Raw genomic sequence first — 21,397 nt, 5'->3', positions numbered from 1 at the left:
CCAGGAGGCTCCTCAGGGCTGGGCTGACACCCACCACATCTGTGCTCCCCCTGGGTATGGACAGTGCTCCAGGAGTGGAAGCAAAGCCGTGTCCAAGGCTCCATCTGCACGGTGATGTCTTTGGGAACAGCACAACAGCCGTGGCCAGGCTGCTTCATGCAAACTAATCACTTCTAATCTGCTTAGAAAACTTCAGCCCTTGGGGAAGCACAGCAGACCTTCCCCTGGGCCTGGGAGGAGGCACCACTGGATGGTAGGTTTGGAAGGAATAAATTAAATTTGTATTAAGGGCTGAAAGTGTTTCTCTGCTGCGAGAGAGTATTTCAGAGGAGAATAACCCCTGTGGAGGTGAATCCACAGCAGAGGAGCAGGTCCCCAACACACTGAAATGGAGTTACCACCACTGTGCCCAGGAACACGGCTCCAGCAAGATCAGCTCTTACTGGGTTCCAGTTTTTGGGTTATTCTTTCTCAAAGGATTGATTTCTCCAGCAATAAATGAGCTGCTCCATGGGGACATTAGGACTTATCAACAGAAACCTCGAGATCCCAGAGAACCTGTGGACAAACGTTATCTGGGTCTGTGACTTAAAACCCTTTGAATTCCCAGTTTAACCAGACCAACATAAAATGGGGAAGGCACATGGGGCCCCCACTCTTACTAAAGATCAGCTGTTTCTGTTCATGGAAAAATCTATTGCTGTGACCACTGCACTTGCAGGGTGGTCTTGGTAACATGTCCAGCCTCTGCATGCAGGGAACAAGAAACCCCCATTCCTCCCTGGAATTCAGCAGGTTTGCCCAGGCCCTTTTCACGTATTATAAAGTGCAAACAGTCCCCTGGGCTCTGCACACCCTGTTCTTCACGGGCGGCTCCTGCATCCGTGGGAGGTTTCTGGGCTGCTGCTCTGGAAAGGGATTTGAGGTCAGGCTGACTCAGTGCTTCCCAAAAGGCAGCGACTGGCTTTGTTACAGTTCAGGTCCGAAGCAGCCGCCCTGCACCGCTCCAAATCCACGAGAGAGACAACATAAGGGTTTCACTCACCCCTCCCCACCAGCAGGCAGGTGGCAGTCGAGTCCCAGGTGCTTTCTGCACACCTAGAGCCACACTGGACCTGCTATCCCGAACTTCAAACACAAACTCTCTGCCTGCCCAAAACCTTTTCCATGGAAAGCAGCCAGTGTTGGGAACCCGGGGGATGCTCCCAGGAGGTGAAGGACCCAAGACACCCCTTTTCTCCCAGCCACAAGCAGCAACCCAGGGGGTGAAGGGTAGGAAGGGCCACTCCATCACACATACCCACAGGAATGGTGACAGCCAGGGACTCACCCTTTCCTCTCCAGCCCGTTCAGAAGAGCCATCTCCAAGTGGAACACTACTAAAACATTTATTAGAAGAGTGCAGGGTGGCCAGGCAATCCAGGACCCTTCTGCAGCTGAACATGTGGCTGGGGAGAGGAGCAGCCAGCCCTGCTCACCATGGGGATCTCCCACGGCGCCTCGTGTGCCCCCAGCATCCACAAGGAGATGCAGGCACCAGTTTCCTTGAGGGAAAGGTGTCCCTGCTCCAGCGTGGCCAGGGGGGTGAGGCTGGCTGGGCCATCCCTGCGTGCTGGGAGCCGGAGGCAGCAATCCAGCACGGCCACTGAGCTCACAGCAGGGGAATCCAGGGCTGGCTCACGCTGGGTGCTGCCCGGGAGGGTGGCTGCTCTGCATCACACTCCAGCTTGGCCTTTGGCTGCTGCTGCTGGCTTTGGTCACACCTCCTGCAGCCACCCCCGGAGCTCAGACCTGCCCCACTCTGTTGCCAAGTCCTCCCCAGAGCAGGGTGGGGACCGAGGCTGGCTGCGGTCCTGGGGGGAGCTCTGGCTCAGACCAGATCCACGGCAAGGAAAAATAAACAAACAGGTATTTCTCTCACAGGGAGGAACATCAGGCACTTCCTAAATCTATCCACAAACACGAGAGCACCGGCCGCTCCTCCCGGAGGGTGGAATAACTGCACCTCGGGGCTCCCCTCCGTGGGAAAGCCGTAGGTGTGGGCAGGGTGGGCACAGCTGCCCCATCCCGCACCCCAAGGTGGCACAGCTGTGATCTGGCACGAGGAGTGTTCCCTCAACGTGGGCACCCCACTGCCACTGCAGGCACCTCGCCCGCTGAGGGTGCCACAGTCCTGCCAGGAAGCACTCGTGACACCCCGTCCAGACAGGTCTATTTACAGGAGAACCACAGACATGGGGTGAGGAGGTGCCCCCAGCCAGCACGGCCAGCTGCCAGCATGGGCTGTGTCCCCCTGGGGCTGGCTGGGTGCTGTGCCCAGCTGCCACCAGGTCACCCCCTGGCACAAGGAGAGGGCAGAGTCACTTCACAGGCGCCGTGTTTTCAGAGTTCGGGGGCAGCGACAGGTCCCTGGCTGCACAGACAGTCCAGAGAGGTGTGGGATGGGCTGGTAGCATCATGCCCTGGCAGCAGCCCGGGGCAGTGGCCTGTGCCAGCTGGAGAGGTACAGCCCAGGCAAGTGTCCATCCTGGTTTTAGTCGTTCTCGCTCTGCAAGGGAGAGAGGGGAGAGCAAGGGTGAGGTGCCAAGGGCTGGGCTGGAGGGGTACAGCCCCTCTCTGTGCACCAGGGCCTTCCTGCCCAAGCACAGCCCTGCCACCTCACCTCCATTTTGCTGTATATCCAGCTGAGGAGCTTTGTCACCCGGGTGTAAACTCCAGGCTTGTTCTTCTGGCCACATCCTGTTCCCCAGCTCGTCACCCCAGCCACATACCAGCGGCCATTGTCCTCGCAGACCAGGGGCCCTCCGCTGTCACCCTGGCTCAGAGGGCAGGGCAGTGAGGAGGGGAGACAGCAGGTGCCCCTCTGTGGGTACCCGAAAGCGGGCAGCCCTCTCCTGGTGTGCCACGTGCCCCCAGCTCACCTGACAGGCGTCTTTGCCTCCCTGCAGGTACCCGGCACACATCATCCTGGGGGTCAGGTAGCCCTCGTACACCTTGTCGCTGTTGCAGATCTTGTAGTCGATGAGCTTCACCTCGGCCTCCCGCAGCTTCGGGGACGTGTTATCTGCAAGGCAGGAAGAGCTGTGGGGCAGGGGGGGCCTCGGCCCCCCACGGCCCCCGGGCCTCTCTGCAGCAGTGAGGGAGGAAGCTTGTGTTTCTCACGGGTCTTATTTCTGCAAAGCCTCACTGCTGGGGAGGGCAACCCCTGAGAGTTATCCCTGTGGAACAGTCCTGGAGCACCACAGCAGAGCTGTGCCCATGGGCAGGAGGTGCATGTGGGAAGCCAGTGTCATCCCTCACCTTCATTCTCCCTGGTCTTCCCAAAGCCCGTGATGAAGCAGGACCTGCCGGTCTGGAATCGCTGGCCGTACGTGGGGAGGCAGGCTGGGCGAACATGGGCTGGAGGGAGACATGATGAAAGCCAGGCGAGGAGGGAAGGATGAGTCACCCAGGAGCAAAATAGCCACCGTAGTCACAAGCTCTGCAGCCAGGGAGGAGCATGGGGGGCAGGAAAGGTCCCCTCTCTGCCCACCCCAGAAGGGTCTCGCTGGCCCCAGGTGGGGCACAATGCTGGTGGCACACCTGAGCTCGTGGCTGCGTGTGCCAGCCCCTTCCTGGCCATGGGACAGGCCAGGGAAAGCAGGGTGGCCACAGCAGAGTTGGATGCTCCAGCTGGCAGCAGCCCCACACACCCCAGGGTGTGGTTCCAAGGGGGCCCGAGCAGCCCCTCATTCCTGCCCATCCTCAGTCTCTCCCTGTGCCCCCAAACACCACCCCCAGCCAGGTCCAGGTAAGCTGTGAGGCCTCACCTGAGAGCGTCAGTGGCCTGGAGAGCTTCATGAGGGCGATGTCGTAGTCGTCGTGGTCGTCGCTGTAGTTGGAGTTGATGATGACCTGGGACACAGGGATGCCCTCCATGGGCTGCTTCAGGTCCGACACCCCCCCGTACACCTTCCAGTCGTCCAGGATCTTCATGCTGTTCCTGGCAGGGCGAGATGGGGCAGGAAGGGGTGAGGCAGGGGGGTGTGGGGCTGGGCTGAGCGGGGCTGGCAGCAGCACTCACATGAAGAAGCAGTGGGCTGCCGTGAGCACCCACTGCGCGTCGATGATGGTGCCGCCGCAGATGTGGATGGGCCCGTACTGCACGCTGACCTGCCACGGCCACTTGTTCACAGAGGTCTCCTTTCCCCCGATGATCCGGCCAGAAATCCTCTGCCCACAGGCTGGAGAGGGGAGAGCAGGGCTGAGAGGAGGGCTGGGAGGGAAGGTGGGCTTGGAAGGGAGACACACACACAACATCCCCACCACCCGCAGGCACCACTCGTAGGGGCAGTGGGGACCAGGGAATGCAATCTTCATAGTTTTCTATCACCCAGTTTGCTGGAAAACACCCCATTTGCTCAACCCTTTGTGGAGAAGGGAGAAAAGCACGCCCAAGCCCGTGGAAAGGCTCCCTGCCTGCCCTTGGCCGTGTGCCAGCCAGCCCCTTACTTGTGCATCGGAGGGAGACGTACTTTCCCGTGAGACACTGTGAGCTGCAGGAGAGAGGAGGGAGACACGGCCTCAGCCCCATTCCTGTGGCACCAGGGCAGGGGCAGGGCAGGAGGCGATGCTGCCTGGTACCTGTTGAGGCTCTGCTGGATGGTCTCTCGCTCGTCAGTCACCGTGAGGCTCTTGCCAGAGACACGCAGGGGGATGTATTCGGTCTGAGATGCACTGGGAGGGAAGAGGAGAGGCAGTGAGGGTCCCCATGGCCCGGCACTGACCATCTGGTCCCTGCCTTACAAGCAGTGCTGGCCATACCACCTTCCAGCAGAAAAACACAATGCTGGCAGAAAGAGCACAGTGCCCAGGGGGCTGGCAGTGCCCCAACACCCCAGCAGAACCACCCATGCTCAGGAATTACTTCTGAAACCCCAGCTGCCGGCAGGTCTTCCTGGAGAAGGACTCGTCCCAGGCGCTGCTGCACACCGGCAGCCACTGGCTCTCGGTGCTGGAGTAGACGTGGAGCAAGGACTCCTCGGATGTGAAGCGCACTGTGGGATGGAGCAGGGGAATCAGGGGCACGCCCAGCACCCCGGGGCTCCCCTCGCTCCCACTGCCCCAGCTCCTGGTGCCTCACCACAGCCCAGCTCGTCGCTGCGCTGGGAGCAGTCGACGACGCCGTCGCAGCGCACGGCGCTGTCCTTGCAGCTCTCGGCCGGCTCCTTGTACACGATGCCCGTCTGCGACCGCCAGAACATAACTGGAAGCAAGAAAATGCCGTGGTGAGGCCAGGGCTGGCCGTGGGTGAGGGGGCTGTGACCCACCTGCATGGGCATCCGAAGATACGCCAGGCACAGGGGTGCTCCCAAACACCAGGTGTGAGCGTGAGCTGAGCTCGAGCCAAGAGCGAGAAGCTGCTGGACACAGGGCTGAGGAAGGACTGGCCACCCTGAGCACCCCCCTGTGCTGCCCAGCTGCTGCAAGTCCCTCTCCCTTCACCCACAGAAACATGCATTCTGCCTGCGAGTGCTTCAAGCCCACCAGCTGGAGAATGGCAGCTGGATGTTACCGGGATTAAAGGGATTCCCTGCTGTCTGTGTGTGTTCCGCCTGTGGACCACAATTTGTTTGGCAGATCCTGCCCAGGGGAGGGAGACTGTGGGTGCTGCTGGGGGGGCCCTGCTGCCCACCAAAGCGAGCCCAGCAGAAGGAAAGAACATTGCAGCCCCAAGCTCCCCAAACACCACTGTCAGCCGAGGCAGCAGATCTCCTTTCCCAGGCTCCTGTCTCTCCACCAGATGTCAGGAACACTCAGGGAATGGCAAGAGCTGCTGCCTCTGGGTCCAGGGCTTTCCCTCTGGCACTTCCCAGCATAGGTATCCCCAGGCCCTGCTGACCCCCAGCCCCTCTGAGGTCCCCTCTAGGAGCCCCGAGCCACCCTGGGCTGGGGCCCCACTCACACAGCAGGATGAGGGCGATGAGCAGCACGATGAGGACGGAGACGCAGAAGATGAGCACAAGCCGCCGCTGGCTCATGCAGGGAGCTCTGAACATGGAGGATCCTGGCAGCACGGTGGAGGCAGGGTCAGGGGGAGCAGCTGCCTCCCCAGGACACCCAGACCCTGTTACCCACCAGGCTCCCCAGAGGACCCCCAAGGTGTGGGAGAGCAGAGCCATGCACACCCCACACTGTCCCATCATCACAGTCCTCTCCCTTGCCCCCAGCACCCCTCACAACCCCAGGGAAAAACCAGCCTGTGGCCACGGCTTGTGCCAGCAGCGGGCACAGGCACCCATCCCTGCCTCCCTCCATCCCTCCCCACTCCAGGTGGGCCCGGGGCCAGGGTGGCCAGAGACCAGCCTGGGCCCCATCCTTACGTGTGCTCTCCCAGGCCGTGCAGGGCGTGGGGGCCGGGCTGGCCTCGGGGCTGTAGGGTTTGAAGCTGATGCCGAGGACGCTCTCCTGGGGCTGCGGGGGTCGGGCGCCGAAGATGCTGCTGACCGTGGAGGCATGGAGGCTGGAGGGGACACTGCCCAGTGATGCAGTGGTCTGGGAGCAGAGGAGACTGTCACTGGCAGTGACTGATGCCCACTAGAGAGTCCCCCAGCTGCCACCCTGCCAGCTGTGAAGGCAAGGGCGATGCAGAGCTGAGCCCCCCGGCACCACACCGAGCCCCCTGGCACTGCCAGCTGGGGCTGCTGGTGGCTATTCCACGGATCTCATGCAGAGTCGCCACTCTGGTGCCCCTCTCTGAGCCATATCCCATCCAGGATGACCCAAAACCTCATTGTCATGGAGCTTTTCCCTCCAGATGGCTGAATTCCCCAGACCCATCGCTGTGATCGGAGCAATCAGACGGGTATTTGGCACTGGGTCAGTCACGTCGTGGCCCAGTTCCACGGGGCTAGTGCCCCAATTTATGCATCTATCCTTAATTAGCCATTTGAAAAATACAGTGTAATTTCCAGCTGTTATTTAGTAATACTTAATAATCGGTGTTTTCCAAGCCCTGAAACGTCCTGTACCCTGGAATGCTGCTCTGCAGTTGTGTCACTCCTAATCCATGAATTCGCAGAAGAATATGTATCTGCTTCCTTTCCTCAAGGTGCACCCTTCCAAGTGTTCCATCAGCTGCAGAAGCCACAGCCTCTCATTTTCCTTCAGAGAGGACCAAAATAAATGCTGTTTCCTCTGCCTTTTGTGAAATCTCTGTAGGACGGACAGGGCTTGGAGAAACCTGGTCTACTGGGAGGTGTCCCTGCCCCTGGCAAGGAGTTGGAACTGGATGAGCTTCAAGTCCCTTCCAACCCAAACCATTACAGGATTCTATAATGCCACTGATGTCCCACAGAAGGGACACTCAGGAGAAGTGGAGCTGATCCCCAGGGATCACTTACCAGCCAGAGGTGGGCTCTAACACATCCCTCCGGAAGCCTGGAGTTTTGGCCCTGCAGTTGCTAGAGATCACCTTTCCCCAGGACCAGAAAACATCCCTTTCCCTGACAAGCCAGCAAGCAGCACCCAGGCTGGATCACAGCTCTGGGACGGGCAGAGGATGGGACGTGGGCAGAGCAGGGGCAGTGGTGGGAGCCATCATTGCCCTTCCAGCTGGGTTTTCTCTCCCCTCGAGTTTCCTGCCACATGGGAACCAGGAGCCCTGATGGGCAGGTCGGGAGGCTGCTCAGGCTCACGCTCTGTAAATACGGCTGTGCCCTTTCCTGCAATGCGGTGGTGTAACTTCCTGGGCATTATCCCTGAGTCACACCCCCGGCGTGGCCACGCTCCATCGGCACACCAGGGACACGCACACCCCTCCTGGACTGTGCCTGGGGAGCTCAGCACCCGCAGGGCCGGCGGGCACAGCACCCCGGGCTCCGGGGAGGCTGCCTGGCCACCCGCCCTGGCCAGCAGCGGGGTGTGCAGGGCCACCCCCCGGCACCGACCTCCTCCTGCCGCCCGCGGGGCCCTTGGCACGGGCTGCACTAACATCTCCTGGCCGTGGGGAGCCACGGCTCCACTCGTGTCAGGCTCCCCGGGCTCCTGGGTGTGAGCAGGAGCAGAGGCACTTTCTGTTTCACAGCACCAGCCCACTCTCACCCCTTCCCGAGAGCAAGCCTAGATCTGCTCAGCCTGCAGGCTGAGGTTTCCCTACACCTGGATTTCCCAGCAGCCATGTGGAAAAGCCCAGGATGGCCGTGCTTCAGCCTTGCTTTCTCCCAAAGGCGCTGGGGAGCCCAGGAGAGCCCCTCCGTGTGCTCTGCTGGGAGCTGGGAGGGCTGGGGAGTGCCCCACGCTGCCCTTCCCTAATGAGCCTGAGCAGTCACACAGACAGGACTCAGGTTCTCACACACCCACACTGTGGGGCATCCCCGGGTACCCTCAGTGCCCATCGTCAGACAGCAAACACAGCCAGAGCTGTGGCAGGTCCTGAACTGCTGATTTGCAGAAACAAAGCAATGTGTGGATGCCAGGAATCCTTCCTGGGAAAAGAATTTCTTCTGTCTACGTATGAATGAAGTTTTTTTTAAATGCCCTTTTACAATGGCATTTGTGTGCTACCTCCCCACTGCCCGATATTTCACGTCTCGCCCTGCAGCAAGCATAACCCTTCACTTGTCAGACCAGCAGAATTACAATCCTCCAAAGGACAAACCTCTCCATCACACTAGAAAACATAACCCAGCTTCCCCAGGGAGCCAATGATGCTACAACACTTCCACCTTCAGCGTGCAAATATATCAAATTAACACCGAAGTATGCCGTAGGTCAAACTGCTCTGAACACTCCTCAGCAGGAAGCACATGCCCTTTTACATTCAGGTGAACATTTAGCTACCTATTGCCTCAAAAGTCCAAAGTCCAGATAATTTTGTAGGCCTATCAGAGAAGCTAACAAAGCTTTTGCCACGGGCTCCAGGTCACCGGCAAACCTATTGTAAGGCCACTGTAGCAGAGAGAAAATAGCAGTGGTTTTACAAAGATGTTGCTGTTAAGAAGAGCGCAAAACCCCGGCGAGGGAGTGACAGCTCCTGCCCACAAAACCTTTACTCATCCTTTGCTGGCTTTTGAGTAAAAGTCAGAGGCAGAGCCGAGCCCGTATCGCACGAGCGGCTGCGGTTTGAGGCCTTTCCCCAACGCCCTCTCTGCAAACGTTCCACCACCAGCCCTGAGGGTGGTACGTGCCAAAGGCACCTGTGGGGAGGGGGAGCACAGCCAGCCTCTGTTTGTGGCAGGGATGGATTTCAGAGAACAGTGAGGAGGGATTTTGGGGACACACACGGGGACACTTGGCCAGCTCTACTCACGTCGCGCTGGGGGACAAGCGGACGGTGCCTGTCTGCAGCACAAGCCCTTTGCTAAACGTGTCAGGAGTGCAAACACCACATCACTCCTTCTCTCTGCTCTGAGAAGAGCCGGGCAAAGCACTTGAACCACAGACAGCAGCGCTGAGATGCCCATCCCCTTTGCACCGTGAGCTGCCACGTGCACTGACCTACAGCTCTGCTCCCTGCTGCAGAGGGAAGGCCCCCAGATCCATGGCAGCAGGGGACAATCACCAGGGGAAAGGTGATCCGGGCTGGGCTGGAGGCTCAGGATCCGTGGGCAATGGGGAGGGAAGCAGGGAAAGCAGCCAGCAGTCACCTGCAGTTTCGGAGTGGGAGGGAGAGCGGAAGCCGGGTGACACCTGGGTGTTGTAACCGGACCAGGTCCCGGCCGTGCCTCGGAGGAGCACAAGGACATGGGCTCAGAATCTGGAGCTGCCTCAGTAGCTGATCATCCCCCCAGCTGAGCTCAGCTGCCCACCCTCACCATCGCTCCCAGGTACCCACAGACCCGTGTCCAGGCTGGGAACCGGCTCCTTCACCTGCCTGTGAGCACCGATTGTCTGTGCAGAGCAGCTCAACCAGCACACAACAGAGACATTGTCCTCGCCAGGGACAAAGCCCTGCCCAGCCTGTGAGAGCCCCGATCCCCCCTGGTGACACAGTCCTGCCCGAGTGTCACAGCTGAGTGGAGCCTCCCTGGGAAGGGACAGACCCCAGCCCCAGAACGGGGCAGGGGCTGCCAGAGGACGCTGCTGAGGCCCTGATGCTGTAAAGGGGCAGCACACGGGGAAGTGAAATCCCAAAGCACGCCAGGGCCATTTTGCAAGTGCAGGTAACAAGCCACGTCAATTGAGTCAGCCTGATGTGGCCAGGGACAGGTTGCTCTGTGCCAGTGTGAGCAGCCCTTTGGGCAGAGACCCGAAAATGTTCCAGGGGCTGAGTAATGGCTGCTCACCCCATTCCACAGATGGGCAAACCGAGGCACGGAAAGGCAAAGAGACTTTCCTGCAGCTGCAGAGCCAAGGTGGCTCCTGGGACTCCTGGTGGCCCATTTAATCCAAGTGACAAAGCCAAGGTGGCCCAGTGGGGATGTCCAGTATTGGGCAACTGTCTCTATACACGGGCATCCCAGTTCACGCCCTGCTGTCACCAAGATGCAGTGATGCCACCTGCTTTGGGGCCACCCAGAGCTGGGACCACTCAGCAGAGCAGTGCTGGGGTCAGACTGCTCCATGGACCCAGCCAGCATCTGGCACGAGCCCACTCTGCCCCTGCTCCTGCCTGGCACCCCCATGCCAAGGGGCAGGAGGAGGATGGTGTTACAGCTGGCCCTGCCTCCCCTCGAGCCCCAGCCACCCCGTCACCGCCAGCTTTGCACGTCCCAGACGTCGCTGGCACAGCCGGCAGCGCTCGGCACGGTAATTACCCACGGCCTCGCCCGGTGCCCAGCCGGGATGGATGTTTTCCTCATGACAGGATGCTCAGCAAAGTCCCACATCCAAGGCTGAGCAGGTCCCAGTCAACCCAGCCCGAAAACTGCCCAGAGAGATGGTGAAGAAGAGCAGCAGGGCTGAGCCCACTGCTGCCAAAGTGCTGCTGGAAAGTGCCGGAGGGCTCAGGAACTCAGTGTGGCTCCCACGGGTGCCAAGTGGCACCAGATCCCACTGACAGCACCAACTGGTCCCCCCAGTTCACAACTCCACTTCAACATGGCACAGAAGGATGCGGGGGGGGCCCCAACACCTCCTCTGCCAGCACGGAGCTGACGCCAGGGATGCTGGTGACTGTCCCCCTCCCTCCATGTGCCCAAGAGTGCCGGAGGCAGCAGCCCCCCAGGCAGCTCATCCTGGCTCCTTCTCCCCACTGCCTGCTTCGAAGGCAACACCCCGGAGAGCAGGGAGGAGAGACTGGGCTCTCCACCAAACCCCAAGGAGAGCGGGTCCATCCAGCCCCGGAGCACCCCCGTCCCCCCCGCGGGGTCGGAGCCGGGGAGCTGCCCGTGCCTTACCGGAGGGGTTTTGCCGTCCATGGGCCGCTGCGGGCTGGGCTGGGCTCACAGCTCCGGCACGGCCATCCCGCGCAGCGCGGGGCCGAGCACAGCCGGGTGCCGGGGACGGGGCAGGAGCTGTTTGGAGAGCGGCTCGTACGTCAGTGCCAGCGCGGAGGGAAACCAGTCGGACCTGCCGCCCGGCTCCACCGCTGCCGGTTTCCCAACTGCTCCGGGCACAACATGCAAAACACCTGCCCCTGTGCCGGCCGCCCCGGCAGTGGGAGTGGGACCCTGCCCGTGGCCAGAGGGGCGGGAGTCTGGCAGCAGGTGAGATCTCCCCTGGCCCCAGGGGATGGTGGTATCCTGATCTCCCTGGTCTCCAGGAGTTCTTTGCTGCTCTCCTGGCTGCCTGCCCACCCAATTCCCCCCTTCTTCACTCTGTGCCCACCAGACATTCACCCACAACCTCTCCAGTCCAGCCAAGGGCTAAGCGTGCCAGCTGAGGATGGGAGAGGAGGGGATGCACAGCCATGCCCAACCCCAGGAAAACCTCTCTGGTGTGACCCATAAGTCAAGAATTCCCTGTTCCGAGGGAAATGAAATGCAGTTTCCCTCTAGTTTCTCTAGAGGCCTTTTCACTCCTTTACTAATGAAGTGATCCTTTTGCCAGCAGCCAGCAGCAGCCTCCTGCCTGCCCTTCAGGCACAAGCTGGGGATGCTTTGCTTAACCAAGAACTCAGGTGGAAACAGATAGAAATAACCAGATTAAAGAAAAAGGCCCAGCTGCATTGTGTGCTCTCTGATATCCAGACCCACGACCCTCACTGCCACACATTTCTCCTGGCATTATTCATAGAGTAAGTCCCTTATTCATCCAGCTCCCCACCCACACCTGCTCGTCGGAAGGACGAGACAAGCAGGGACATCCAAGCTTGGAGAAACCCTGCTGCAAAGCCTGTGCTAGATCCCACTGTTTCCTCCTGTTCTGGGAATCCCATCTTCCATGGGGGGTTTCTGAGCCAGCCCTCACTCCACAGCACGCTCCTCTGCAGTTTTCACAGGCAGAAGTGGGTTTGGGGGTTTTTTGTTTGCTCTTTGTGGTTCCTCCGTGCCTCTGCAGGCTGAGCCTGCTGGGTACTGGGGCTGGCCAAGCACTGAGCTGCATCCCCAGCCAGCCCTGAGCCAGCCAGCCATGTCCACAGGAGCTGCCACATCCTCTTCAAAAGGGATTTTCAGAAAGCAGCTCCAGGTGACAACTCCAGGAATCATTCACTACTTGCTGGCGTTTCTACAAAGCCACCTACAGAAAACAAGTCACAGAGAACAGTGTGTCCGGCCTGACCCCAGCAGCCTGATGGTAAATGTCAGCGAGCACAACACCTCCCAGGTGAAATCCTCACCCTTGCCTGCTGGTAACTGCTGCTGTGAGCCCTGCAGCACCCTCCTGCCCTCCCAGCTAGCACAGAGGTGATAATAGCACCCACAGCCAGAGCTGGCTCCACCAGCCCAGGAGAGCCCGGCGGCTCCTCCGCGCTCCGCTCCAACCTCCAGGCACGAGGGAATTGGGGAGGGAAGAGGATCACTCTGCTCCTGTCCTGCGGCAGGACTGTGCAGACCCAGCCCTCCGGCCCCAGCCCTGCACTGAACAGTGCAGCATCCCTGCCTGACCCCTCTGTCACCCTGGGAAAACTTCCCGAGGGACACCGGCTAGGGAAGCACAGACCCAGCCGTCCATGGCCCGGGTTTCTCTGTGCTGTGTCCACCAGGAGATATTTCAGGGTCAGCCACATCACCCACAGGTCACACTGCCCACCGTGCAGCAGCTCAGGTGCCAGACCGAGTCCCCCAGGGTGCCTGTGCCACGCACCATCCCAGCCTTCTGCAGAACTCTCAGTTCTCCTCAGCCTGTTTCATTTTCCCTTAAATCGCTAACCCCTTCTCCCAAGCCTCTGAACCGCCTCACCCACAGGACCAGCCCCGTGGTGCCTTTTCCACAAAGCTCCCTCTTCCCTCATTTTTGGTCCTGTTGCTTTTAGTTGTCATTATTTTACACAAAACACAAGCTGTGGCTTTGTGTGGGATGGGCTGTGCTTCATCTCAGGACTCTTTGAGTTCAGTGGCTGCCAGATCTGACTCAGGAGCTGATGGCAGAGTGATAGGACAGCAGCTGACCTGCTGAAGACTGGGGAATAAACCCAGGGCAGGAAGGCATCTGCTGCTGGTGCTCTGACCAGGCTGCAAGTTTGTGGAAGCCCTTGGCCTTTAGCAGGAAGGACGAGTCAGGGAAAACAGCAGAAATCTTCCACTTAAAGCATTTAAGATGATTCTTCAAGGAGGAACCTGAGGTCCTGCACCTCTGTGCCCACCAAGCCAGGCCTGACATGATGCTCTCTGAGTCTGTCCCGAGCACTTTTGGTTCCTCTTACTCTTTTTATCTGTGTCTTTTCCACTTATTCCCCAGCGGGAAATTCCTCTTCTTGGGGTGAATCACTCCCCATCACATGAGGGCTCCAGGAAAACCCTCAAGCAAGCTCTCCTGTAATCCCACCTGCCAGAAGGCAAAGCAGAGGACTCACAGCCCCTGGGGGGGGGTGGTAATTCAGGTGTCAGCATCACCAGACAGGCAGGACATCACTGTGGGGCCAGACCCCACAGCCACGTGAGTCATGGCCATACCTGGGGGGCTACCAGAGCCCTGGGGACAGCGACAGCCCCCTGCCACACTGGACTTGAGATGTGTGTAGGTGTTTGCAGGACACAGAATAACCCAGAAATTGTCACTCAGCCCCATACACGGGGAAAGAAACGGGAGGGTACAGGCTGAGCCCAAAGGAAGGGAAAGCCAGAACCCTCTCCTGGGGCTCCAGGGCTGGATGGAACCTGGCTGGATTTAGCAGCTGGCAGGACAGGACATGGTGCTGTGCTCTGTAAAATCCCTGTGACAGATCACCCTCAGTGCTAACACTCACCTTTGTTGTGCTTTTAACATCTCATTTCGTAATGAAGCAGCAAAGGCAGAGGCATCGTGTACTTGTACTTGCCTTTCTCAGCACTGCATTGTTTTGCTCAGAAAAGCCCCCAAAATTCTTCCTTTAAGTCTGCAGTTGGAAATGCCCAGCCCGGGGCTGAGGTATTGTCTGGGGGTGAGTGGGTGGACAGCAAAAAAAACAAAAAGTGGAAGTAGCTGCACAGCGACTTTCCTCCCGCTCTGCGAACGCCTCCGAGACGTCACTGAGCCAACCCCCGGGGAAAAACAGGCGCTCGGCACCGCCGGGGCAGAGCTCGGCACCGCACTCACCCTGCTGCCACGGAGGATGCTGAGCTGCCATGGGCCCCTCTGCCCCTGCCCTGGCGCTGTGCCTGGCGCTGCTCCTCGCCCCGCACGCACACGGTGAGTCTCCTGCCCGTGCCGGTTCTCATCTCCCTGCTCATCTCCGCGGCTCCGGGTGGGCTGCTCAGCCCGGGATGGGGGAGGCAGGCAGGGAGCAAGTTGGAGCTACAGCTCGGACACCATCACTGGGTGCTCAGACCGGCGCTTTGGAGCAAGACACGGCCAGGGCTCCCTGCTTGCCACTTGCCTTTTGTTGCTGGTTGGGAGCCCAAAGGCTCTTGAGTCCCCAGCCTCGCTTGTCCCCAGCGCTGTGATCACAGGCGAGGTGCCACGGCCGCTGCTGGGCTCGGTGTTTGCCGGCAGACAGCAGCTGCCAGGGAAACCCACACGGGGGGGGGTGGCAGATGTTATCGAGCCGAGGCTTTGCTGCCAGGTGACAGGACTGAGATCAGGCAGGAGGTGTGAAAAGTCTGTTTCATCCAGGCAGCAGATGAGCAAAACAGGAAAGCGGAGCCCAAACACAGCTGCGAGAAAGCTGAGTCCGGACAGAGCCCCCGTGGCCAATGGCAGGGGCCTGGGGATGCAAATACAGCTCCTTTCTTGGGGCAGAAAAGCACGGGGAACCCCCTGGCTGGGCTGAGCTGGGCTCTGCCCAAAGAGAAAGGAAGGGGAAGATGGGGATGAGCAAACGCTGAAACTCAGACAAAGAACTCCGGGAAAATCCTTATGCATTTCGAGTGGTCAGCACTAAACATGGGGTGACGCTCCAGGAGGCCCTCCCAAGGGCCCTGCCCAGCTCCCATGGGATGGGGGGCTGTGCAGCCTCACCCAACGCCCACCGTGGGTCCCGCAGGTGAGGGGCTGGCGAGCCCCCGGCGCGTGCGCTTCGCTGCCGAGACCACATGGCACGTGCTGGAGTGGGAGCCGGGACACGGCCACCCCAGGGACGTCTGCTACGACGTGGAGTACAAAGTGTGAGTGCAGCCGTGGGGGCTGAGCCCTGCCTGCCACCCGACTCCAACGGCAAGGGACAGCTGAGTCCCTGCTGCCCGCACGGCTCTCACCCCCGGTGCTTCTCCCCGCAGCTACGGCACGAAAATCCCCTGGACGGCCATCCCAGAGTGCACCAAGTCCTCGAGGCAATCCTGCGACCTCACCTTCTACACCCTGGATCCCAACAAGCGCTACTACGCCCGGGTCAGGGCTGTGTCGGGGAACCACACGTCCTCGTGGCAAAGGACCAACGCCTTCTCCCCACAGGATGGTAGGTTGGGGTCTGCCTTCACCTCGGCCAGGGGTAGGAGCCTCTGAGGATGGTGAGGTCAGGGTGCCAAACCACTTGGGAAGAACTGTGGGATGAATGAGAGCAGGGATAAATCCCTCCATACCTTCCTGGAGGGCAGGCAGGCTGCAGGATAGGATGGGACAAAGCAAGGATGGGTGGCACCGGCTGCGAGGGACAGGCACAGCTCAGTCCAGTGCTGCAAGCAGGACACAGCCCTAACGTGCTCTTCCGACTGACTTGCCTCCAGCCAGCCTGCGCCTGTCGGGCCAGAGCCTCGCCGTGAGGGGCAACACCATCCATGTGCAGCTGCAGCTGCTCTTCCAGACTGGGAAAGTCACTGTGAGGTACGAAGACATCCACGAGGACATGAGGCAGTACCGGGTGTACGTCAGGAGGACACAGGACAACAAGATGGTGAGATGAGTTGCTGCTCCCATGCTCTCCCCGTCTGTCCCACACGGTGCTGCTCAGGTGGAAAAAACACATTGTTAAAGCACATTCTTCTGTAAAACTAAATGCTGAGCTTTCTCAGAGCCATGACACTGCAGAGAGGTTTCTTTGCGTGTTTTATTGCAGCAGCTTCCCCAGCTCTTGGGATTTTGGGCCTAACTGCTGTCAGCCGGGGAGGGGAGATGTCCCATTCCCAGGGGAGAGGGGAGGAGGGGGGAAGAAAGAGGGGGAACCAGCCCTGCTGCAGGAGCTGGGGGCTCTCAGGTACCAGCCTGTGCTCTCCTTGTTGCAGTTTGAAGTGGTGGAGACCAGGGCAGAGTTCACCCTCAGCAACCTGCTCTGGGGCACTGAGTACTGCCTGAGCGTGGAGCCCCGCGTGACCAACCGGCACGTCGGCACCACGCGCACCGACGAGCAGTGTGTCACCACCGCCCAGAGACACAGTGAGTGGGGAAGGGAGGGATGCAGACCCTCCTCAGCCTCTTGGCCCTGGGGATGTGGCGGGGTCCACGCCAGGACAGCCTCTCTGTGCCCTTTGGATGCTGCCTGTCCCCCTCACCTGGACATGTCCTCGCTTGCAGGGATTGTGGAGCTTCTCCCGAGCATCCTCAGCCCCTGCTTCATTGTGCTGTTGGGGATCCTGGGGGCTCTGCTGGTGCACACCTACATAAAGAAACCCGTGAGGACACCATCTGTCCTGGTAAGGCACCTTTTGTGGCTGGCATGGAGGGGCAGGCGCAGGCTTGGGGAGTGCTGGGAGCAGCCAACAACAAAAGGGACAAAACCCGGCTCACTCCCTTCTTTCTCTCCCTCTCAGAAGTCCTTCATGAAGCAGAGCTCACTCTGGGTGGATTATGAGCCCCCATCCTTGGGCAGCCTGGACACAGACCCCATCCAGCAGCTGTTCCTGTGCCAGAAGGAGCCCCAGCTGGACAGCAGCACTAGCACAGCCCAGGTGCCCCTGGAGCAGGGCTGGAAGCTCCCAGTGTGGCCTGAGGACCGGCTGTGCCTGCTGGGACCCGTGGGAAGCCGAGACAACAGTGGCAGCAGCACCGACAGCGGCATCTGCCTGCACGTCCCCTCCTCCTCCCCCGGACTGAGCTGCTCCGCCCGCCCTGAGCCCCAGGGCTACAGGCGACAGCTGCCCACTGGCGACGACAGCGGTGTGGGCTTGGAGAGCCCCTGCCCTGGTCCCACGTGCTCCTCCAGCAGCGGGAACAGCAGCCAAGGGGAGCCAGAGCTCTGCCCTGCCACCGGCCAGGAGGCCGTGGAGTTCCGCGGGTACCTGCAGCAGGGCAGGGGCACGGTGGAGCCAGGGCAGGACCCAGCCCAGGGAATGCCCCTCTCGGGCTGTGAAGGGCCTGGGCAGGGCACTGACCTCGTGCTGGATGTTGAGTGCTCCGAGCTGGCTGTGTCCAAAGGGTATTTGAAGCAGTCCTCTCCAGAGCATCCCCGTGGCCACGCGCAGGACCTCGCTCCATGGGGAGCCCCTTCCTTGGACTTTTCCAGCCAGGTGGGACCCCTAGCCCCCACTCTGCTGAGCTGGGGGGCTCCAAGTGCTCCCTTAGTCTCCAAAGCTTGCCCTGAGCTCCTGAAAGCTCCCTTCGACCTGAGCATCTTCAACACTGACGTCCTGGGGACGCTGCCCCTCACCTCCAGCCTCAGCATGGACTGGCTCACGCTGCCAGTGAACCCCCTGAGCCTGCTCAGTGGGGACAGCAAGGACAGCCGCCTGTGAGCCGTGCCCAGGCCGGGGAGCAGGTGCTGCCAGCCCTGCACACTGACACAACTACCTCTTCTACCTGCTGCCCGTGGGGAGCAGCCACTCAATAAGCTACTGTCACCCTTGAATGTTAACACAGCAAACCAAGTGGAGCCAGGCTGAGACACATCCCTGGAGCACCTGCTCAGCTACTGCTCACCCAGCTCAAGGATACGCACCAGGATGTTTCCCAAGGATGATCCTGTCTTGTCTGCCCTCCTCAGCAGCCCAGCCCGAGGCACAGGGCCACCCTTGGGGCTGGGGCCAGCTGTGTGTTTCCACTTCCCCCTTTCTCTGGCCAGCACTGGGCTCCTCCAGCTGACGTCCACAGCTCCGGTGACGTCCTCCGATGGCATCCAGACCTTTCACAACACAGACACTGGGAGCAGAGGGCAGCCTGACATCAGCCACCCTACTGCTGGAGCACGGGGCTCCCTCCCTGACTGACCTCACGTGGAGGGAGCGAGGGACTTTCCTGACCCCACAGAGACCCTTTGGCATCCAGCCCCTCTGGCAGAGCCCTGGGGTGCTGGCTGTCTCATGAGTTATGGGATACACGATGAGCCAGGCCAGCCCTGCTTAACACTATGGGCTGTGTTCTGCCCCTGCTGTATGCAGACATTATTTATTCTATTTAATTTGTAAATACAAAGGATGTGGTGTTATTTATCTGGGCCGTTTGTCCGTTCATCCTCTCCTAAGGTCAAGCTGCGCTTTCCGTTTTCACGCACGGACATTCCCCAGCAGCAAAGGGCAACGTGCCTTTGCCTCACGTGGGGAAGAGCATTTCCAGCACATCACAGCTGCAAAAGGAGAACCAAGGCAGATCACTGAGAGCTTCTCACGCACCTGAGGACCAGGGCGGTTGTCCCAGGGCAGTGTTGTGGGATCAGTCACCAGAGGAGCAGCAGGGAAAAGGAGCTGAACTGCTCATCCTGATTCCACAGGGATGGGATGGGACAGCAGGGAATACAGAGGGATTCCATGGGACGGCACCAGGGAAGGACAGGAGAACCTCAGGGCAGAGCAGAACAAATCAAACCCAGGGGGTGGGGAAACCAGGAAAGACTGAATGTGGCACTTAGTGCCACGGGCTTGTTGACATGGTGGTGTTTGGTCATAGGTTAGATTGATGACCTCAGAGGTCTTTTCCAACCTAATTGATTCTGTGATTCTGTGAATAGTTACTGTCAGAATGGAAACAGCAAGAGATGGAACAACTCACCATGGGCTACACACCTGACTGCTGCCAGATTGCAGCAGGGAAGTTTTTCCAAGAGTCACGTAGTTTCCAAGAACCTTCACGGTGGGATAGTCCCATTAAAACTGCTGGTGGAAACCTTCCTCGGGGAATATGTTTTTCAGGTGAAAGCATGAGTCACTGCAGGCAGGAGAAGGGCACTGATCTTTGCCAGGTTGCCTTTTGTTACACCTGATGCTGCACTGCTCACACGTGAGGTCAGTGCCTGCGTCCCGTGGGGCCCGGCCGTGGAGGTCACTGGGCACCTCCTCCTGTCCCTCCACTGACCCCAACTCTTCCACCTCCGTGTATTTTGGGGGCTGGAGCTTTTTGCTTTCTTTTTCTTTTTTTTTTTTTCAACTTCCTCTGGAAAACAGAGTCATCAAAACTAAGCTTGACCTTTTTTTTAGTTTTTCTTTCAAGCGCCGCTGACGTCAAAGCTCCGCGGGCGGATCCTGCACTGTGCCAAATGCTGGCAGTTCCTGCCCACCACCAAGGGCTCCAGCTGCCAGCACCCAGGGCGACAGGAGCACCCAGAGCTCTCCTTTCAACCAAACCCAGGAGTTTGCCAGAAAGCTGCAGACCACAGGGCTTGGCTCTGGTGGTCGAGAGTGCTGATAGTCCCTCCGAGTGCCTGGAAATCCCGCTCTGTCCTCACTGGTTTCCCTGCACACAGCCATGGGGAGTCACGAGTTTCTCTTCATTTTCCTTCTGAGGAAAGTTTGCATAGAAATGGTCCCTCTCTGTGGCCACAGCACCTTCCCCACGGCTGCTCTCATGCTCTGGGCACTTCCACAGCCACTTGTTCTGCTGAGACTGAAGGCAGTTGGTATGAAAAAATCAGGACAAACCTCACAGGGGCTTTCTGAGGTGTTTGCTTGCACTGTTGGTGCAGGGGACAAACTCCCACATTGGTCCAGACACTGGAGCGAGGAGGGGGCCTGGAGCAGATTTCCCATTTCTTCACAGCATTTTCCACAGTTGCACAAACCCGGCCACCCAGTTCTGGGGCTCCTGGCTGTCCTCCTTAGCTGGTGCCCTGCACTCTCAGCCCCAGGTCTCCTGGGCATGCAGGTGGCTGGTCCTGAGGGCTGCAAGGTCTCTGAGCCGTGGGGAGGGTGGCTGTTTTCTCTGGGATGAGTGATGAGGGAGCCTGGAATGAGGCCACATCCTCTTCCTCCATCCCAAGCAAGGGGAGGCTGTGCCAGTGCCAGCCCCGGGCACCTCCTGTGCTGCCCATGGCCAGGGAAGGACAGCAAGAGAGCTGTGGCTGGGGAGCAGATGGAGGAGCTGCCCAGGGAGAGTGTGGAGTCTCCCTCTCTGGAGACATTCAAAATCCTCCTGGATGCATTCCTGTGTCACTTCTTCCAGTGGCAGTTTAGACCAGGTGGTCCCCAGAGGTCCCTTCCAACCCCAGCTATTCTGTGAAGCTTTCTTTAAAAACAGAAACTGCTATGTTACCATTTCGGTAGAAATCCAGCATGTTTAGGGGCTGTTTTTTTACAGAAGTGAAATTGGAGGAGTTCCCCCCAGCCGGTTTTGGTTGCCTTTTTTGGCTGGTGCTGGGTGGTGGGTGAGAAGCAGCGAGAGGAAGCGGTGCAGGAGCACCCAGGCTCCAGCCCCAGCCCCCTTTGTCCCTCCCCAGATGTTCCACCCCCGGCCAAGGACAGCAGGGAAGGAAATGCAAACCAAAGCCTGTCCAGGGGGAATGAAAACTGGAACCCAGGGAAAGCCCCTGTAGCCCCACAGCCACAGGATTTCTGTTGGGAAAACCTTGGGACTATCCCAGGGAAAGCTGCGATGCCCAGGGGCTACAAGGCAGCAGGGAAGCTTTGGGGCACAGCGCTGCCATCCCCCTGGGCTCCTCAGAGGCACCCACGGGCTGTGCTGGGGGGACATGCATGGCTGGGGACCCCACACCCCTCACAGGGTGATGTCCTACCTGCTCAGCAGCCCGGCTCCCTCCTCACGGCCCCCGGGTGTGGAAGGGCTTGTAGCCACTGCCCGTGGTGCTCAGAGAGCCACTGAT

General features: G+C 59.6%; 2 protein-coding genes across 4 annotated transcripts; one reads left to right on the top strand and one right to left on the bottom strand.

Annotated features, from left to right (window-relative positions):
* Positions 1–1,371: 1,371 nt before the first annotated feature.
* On the bottom strand, positions 1,372–15,874 carry TMPRSS13 (transmembrane serine protease 13). Of its 2 annotated transcripts, none has more exons than XM_064634648.1 (13): positions 15,789–15,874; positions 6,363–6,534; positions 5,945–6,046; positions 5,123–5,245; positions 4,907–5,036; positions 4,624–4,716; positions 4,492–4,535; positions 4,064–4,223; positions 3,810–3,982; positions 3,301–3,399; positions 2,922–3,064; positions 2,663–2,815; positions 1,372–2,548 (listed from the first exon to the last, which is right to left on the bottom strand). In XM_064634648.1, exons 3-13 carry the CDS (start codon positions 6,036–6,038, stop codon positions 2,534–2,536), a joined length of 1,227 nt encoding a protein of 408 aa, XP_064490718.1. In that variant the 5' UTR covers positions 6,039–6,046; positions 6,363–6,534; positions 15,789–15,874; the 3' UTR covers positions 1,372–2,533. The 2 variants fall into 2 exon arrangements, with proteins under 2 accessions (XP_064490718.1, XP_064490717.1); XM_064634647.1 differs by lacking the exon at positions 15,789–15,874 and adding an exon at positions 11,319–14,328.
* On the top strand, positions 14,587–18,797 carry IL10RA (interleukin 10 receptor subunit alpha). 2 transcript variants are annotated; one of them, XM_064634645.1, is made up of 7 exons: positions 14,587–14,691; positions 15,485–15,605; positions 15,717–15,895; positions 16,164–16,330; positions 16,659–16,809; positions 16,948–17,066; positions 17,184–18,797. In XM_064634645.1, exons 1-7 carry the CDS (start codon positions 14,628–14,630, stop codon positions 18,102–18,104), a joined length of 1,722 nt encoding a protein of 573 aa, XP_064490715.1. In that variant the 5' UTR covers positions 14,587–14,627; the 3' UTR covers positions 18,105–18,797. The 2 variants fall into 2 exon arrangements, with proteins under 2 accessions (XP_064490715.1, XP_064490714.1); XM_064634644.1 differs by having other exon boundaries at positions 16,948–18,797.
* The last annotated feature ends 2,600 nt before the right edge of the window (positions 18,798–21,397 follow it).

The sequence above is a fragment of the Pseudopipra pipra genome, chromosome 23, assembly GCF_036250125.1.
Source record: "Pseudopipra pipra isolate bDixPip1 chromosome 23, bDixPip1.hap1, whole genome shotgun sequence".
NCBI lineage: Eukaryota > Metazoa > Chordata > Aves > Passeriformes > Pipridae > Pseudopipra > Pseudopipra pipra.
The sequence above is the reverse complement of the archived record's forward strand: the minus strand, read 5'-3'. Positions and strand labels throughout refer to the sequence as shown.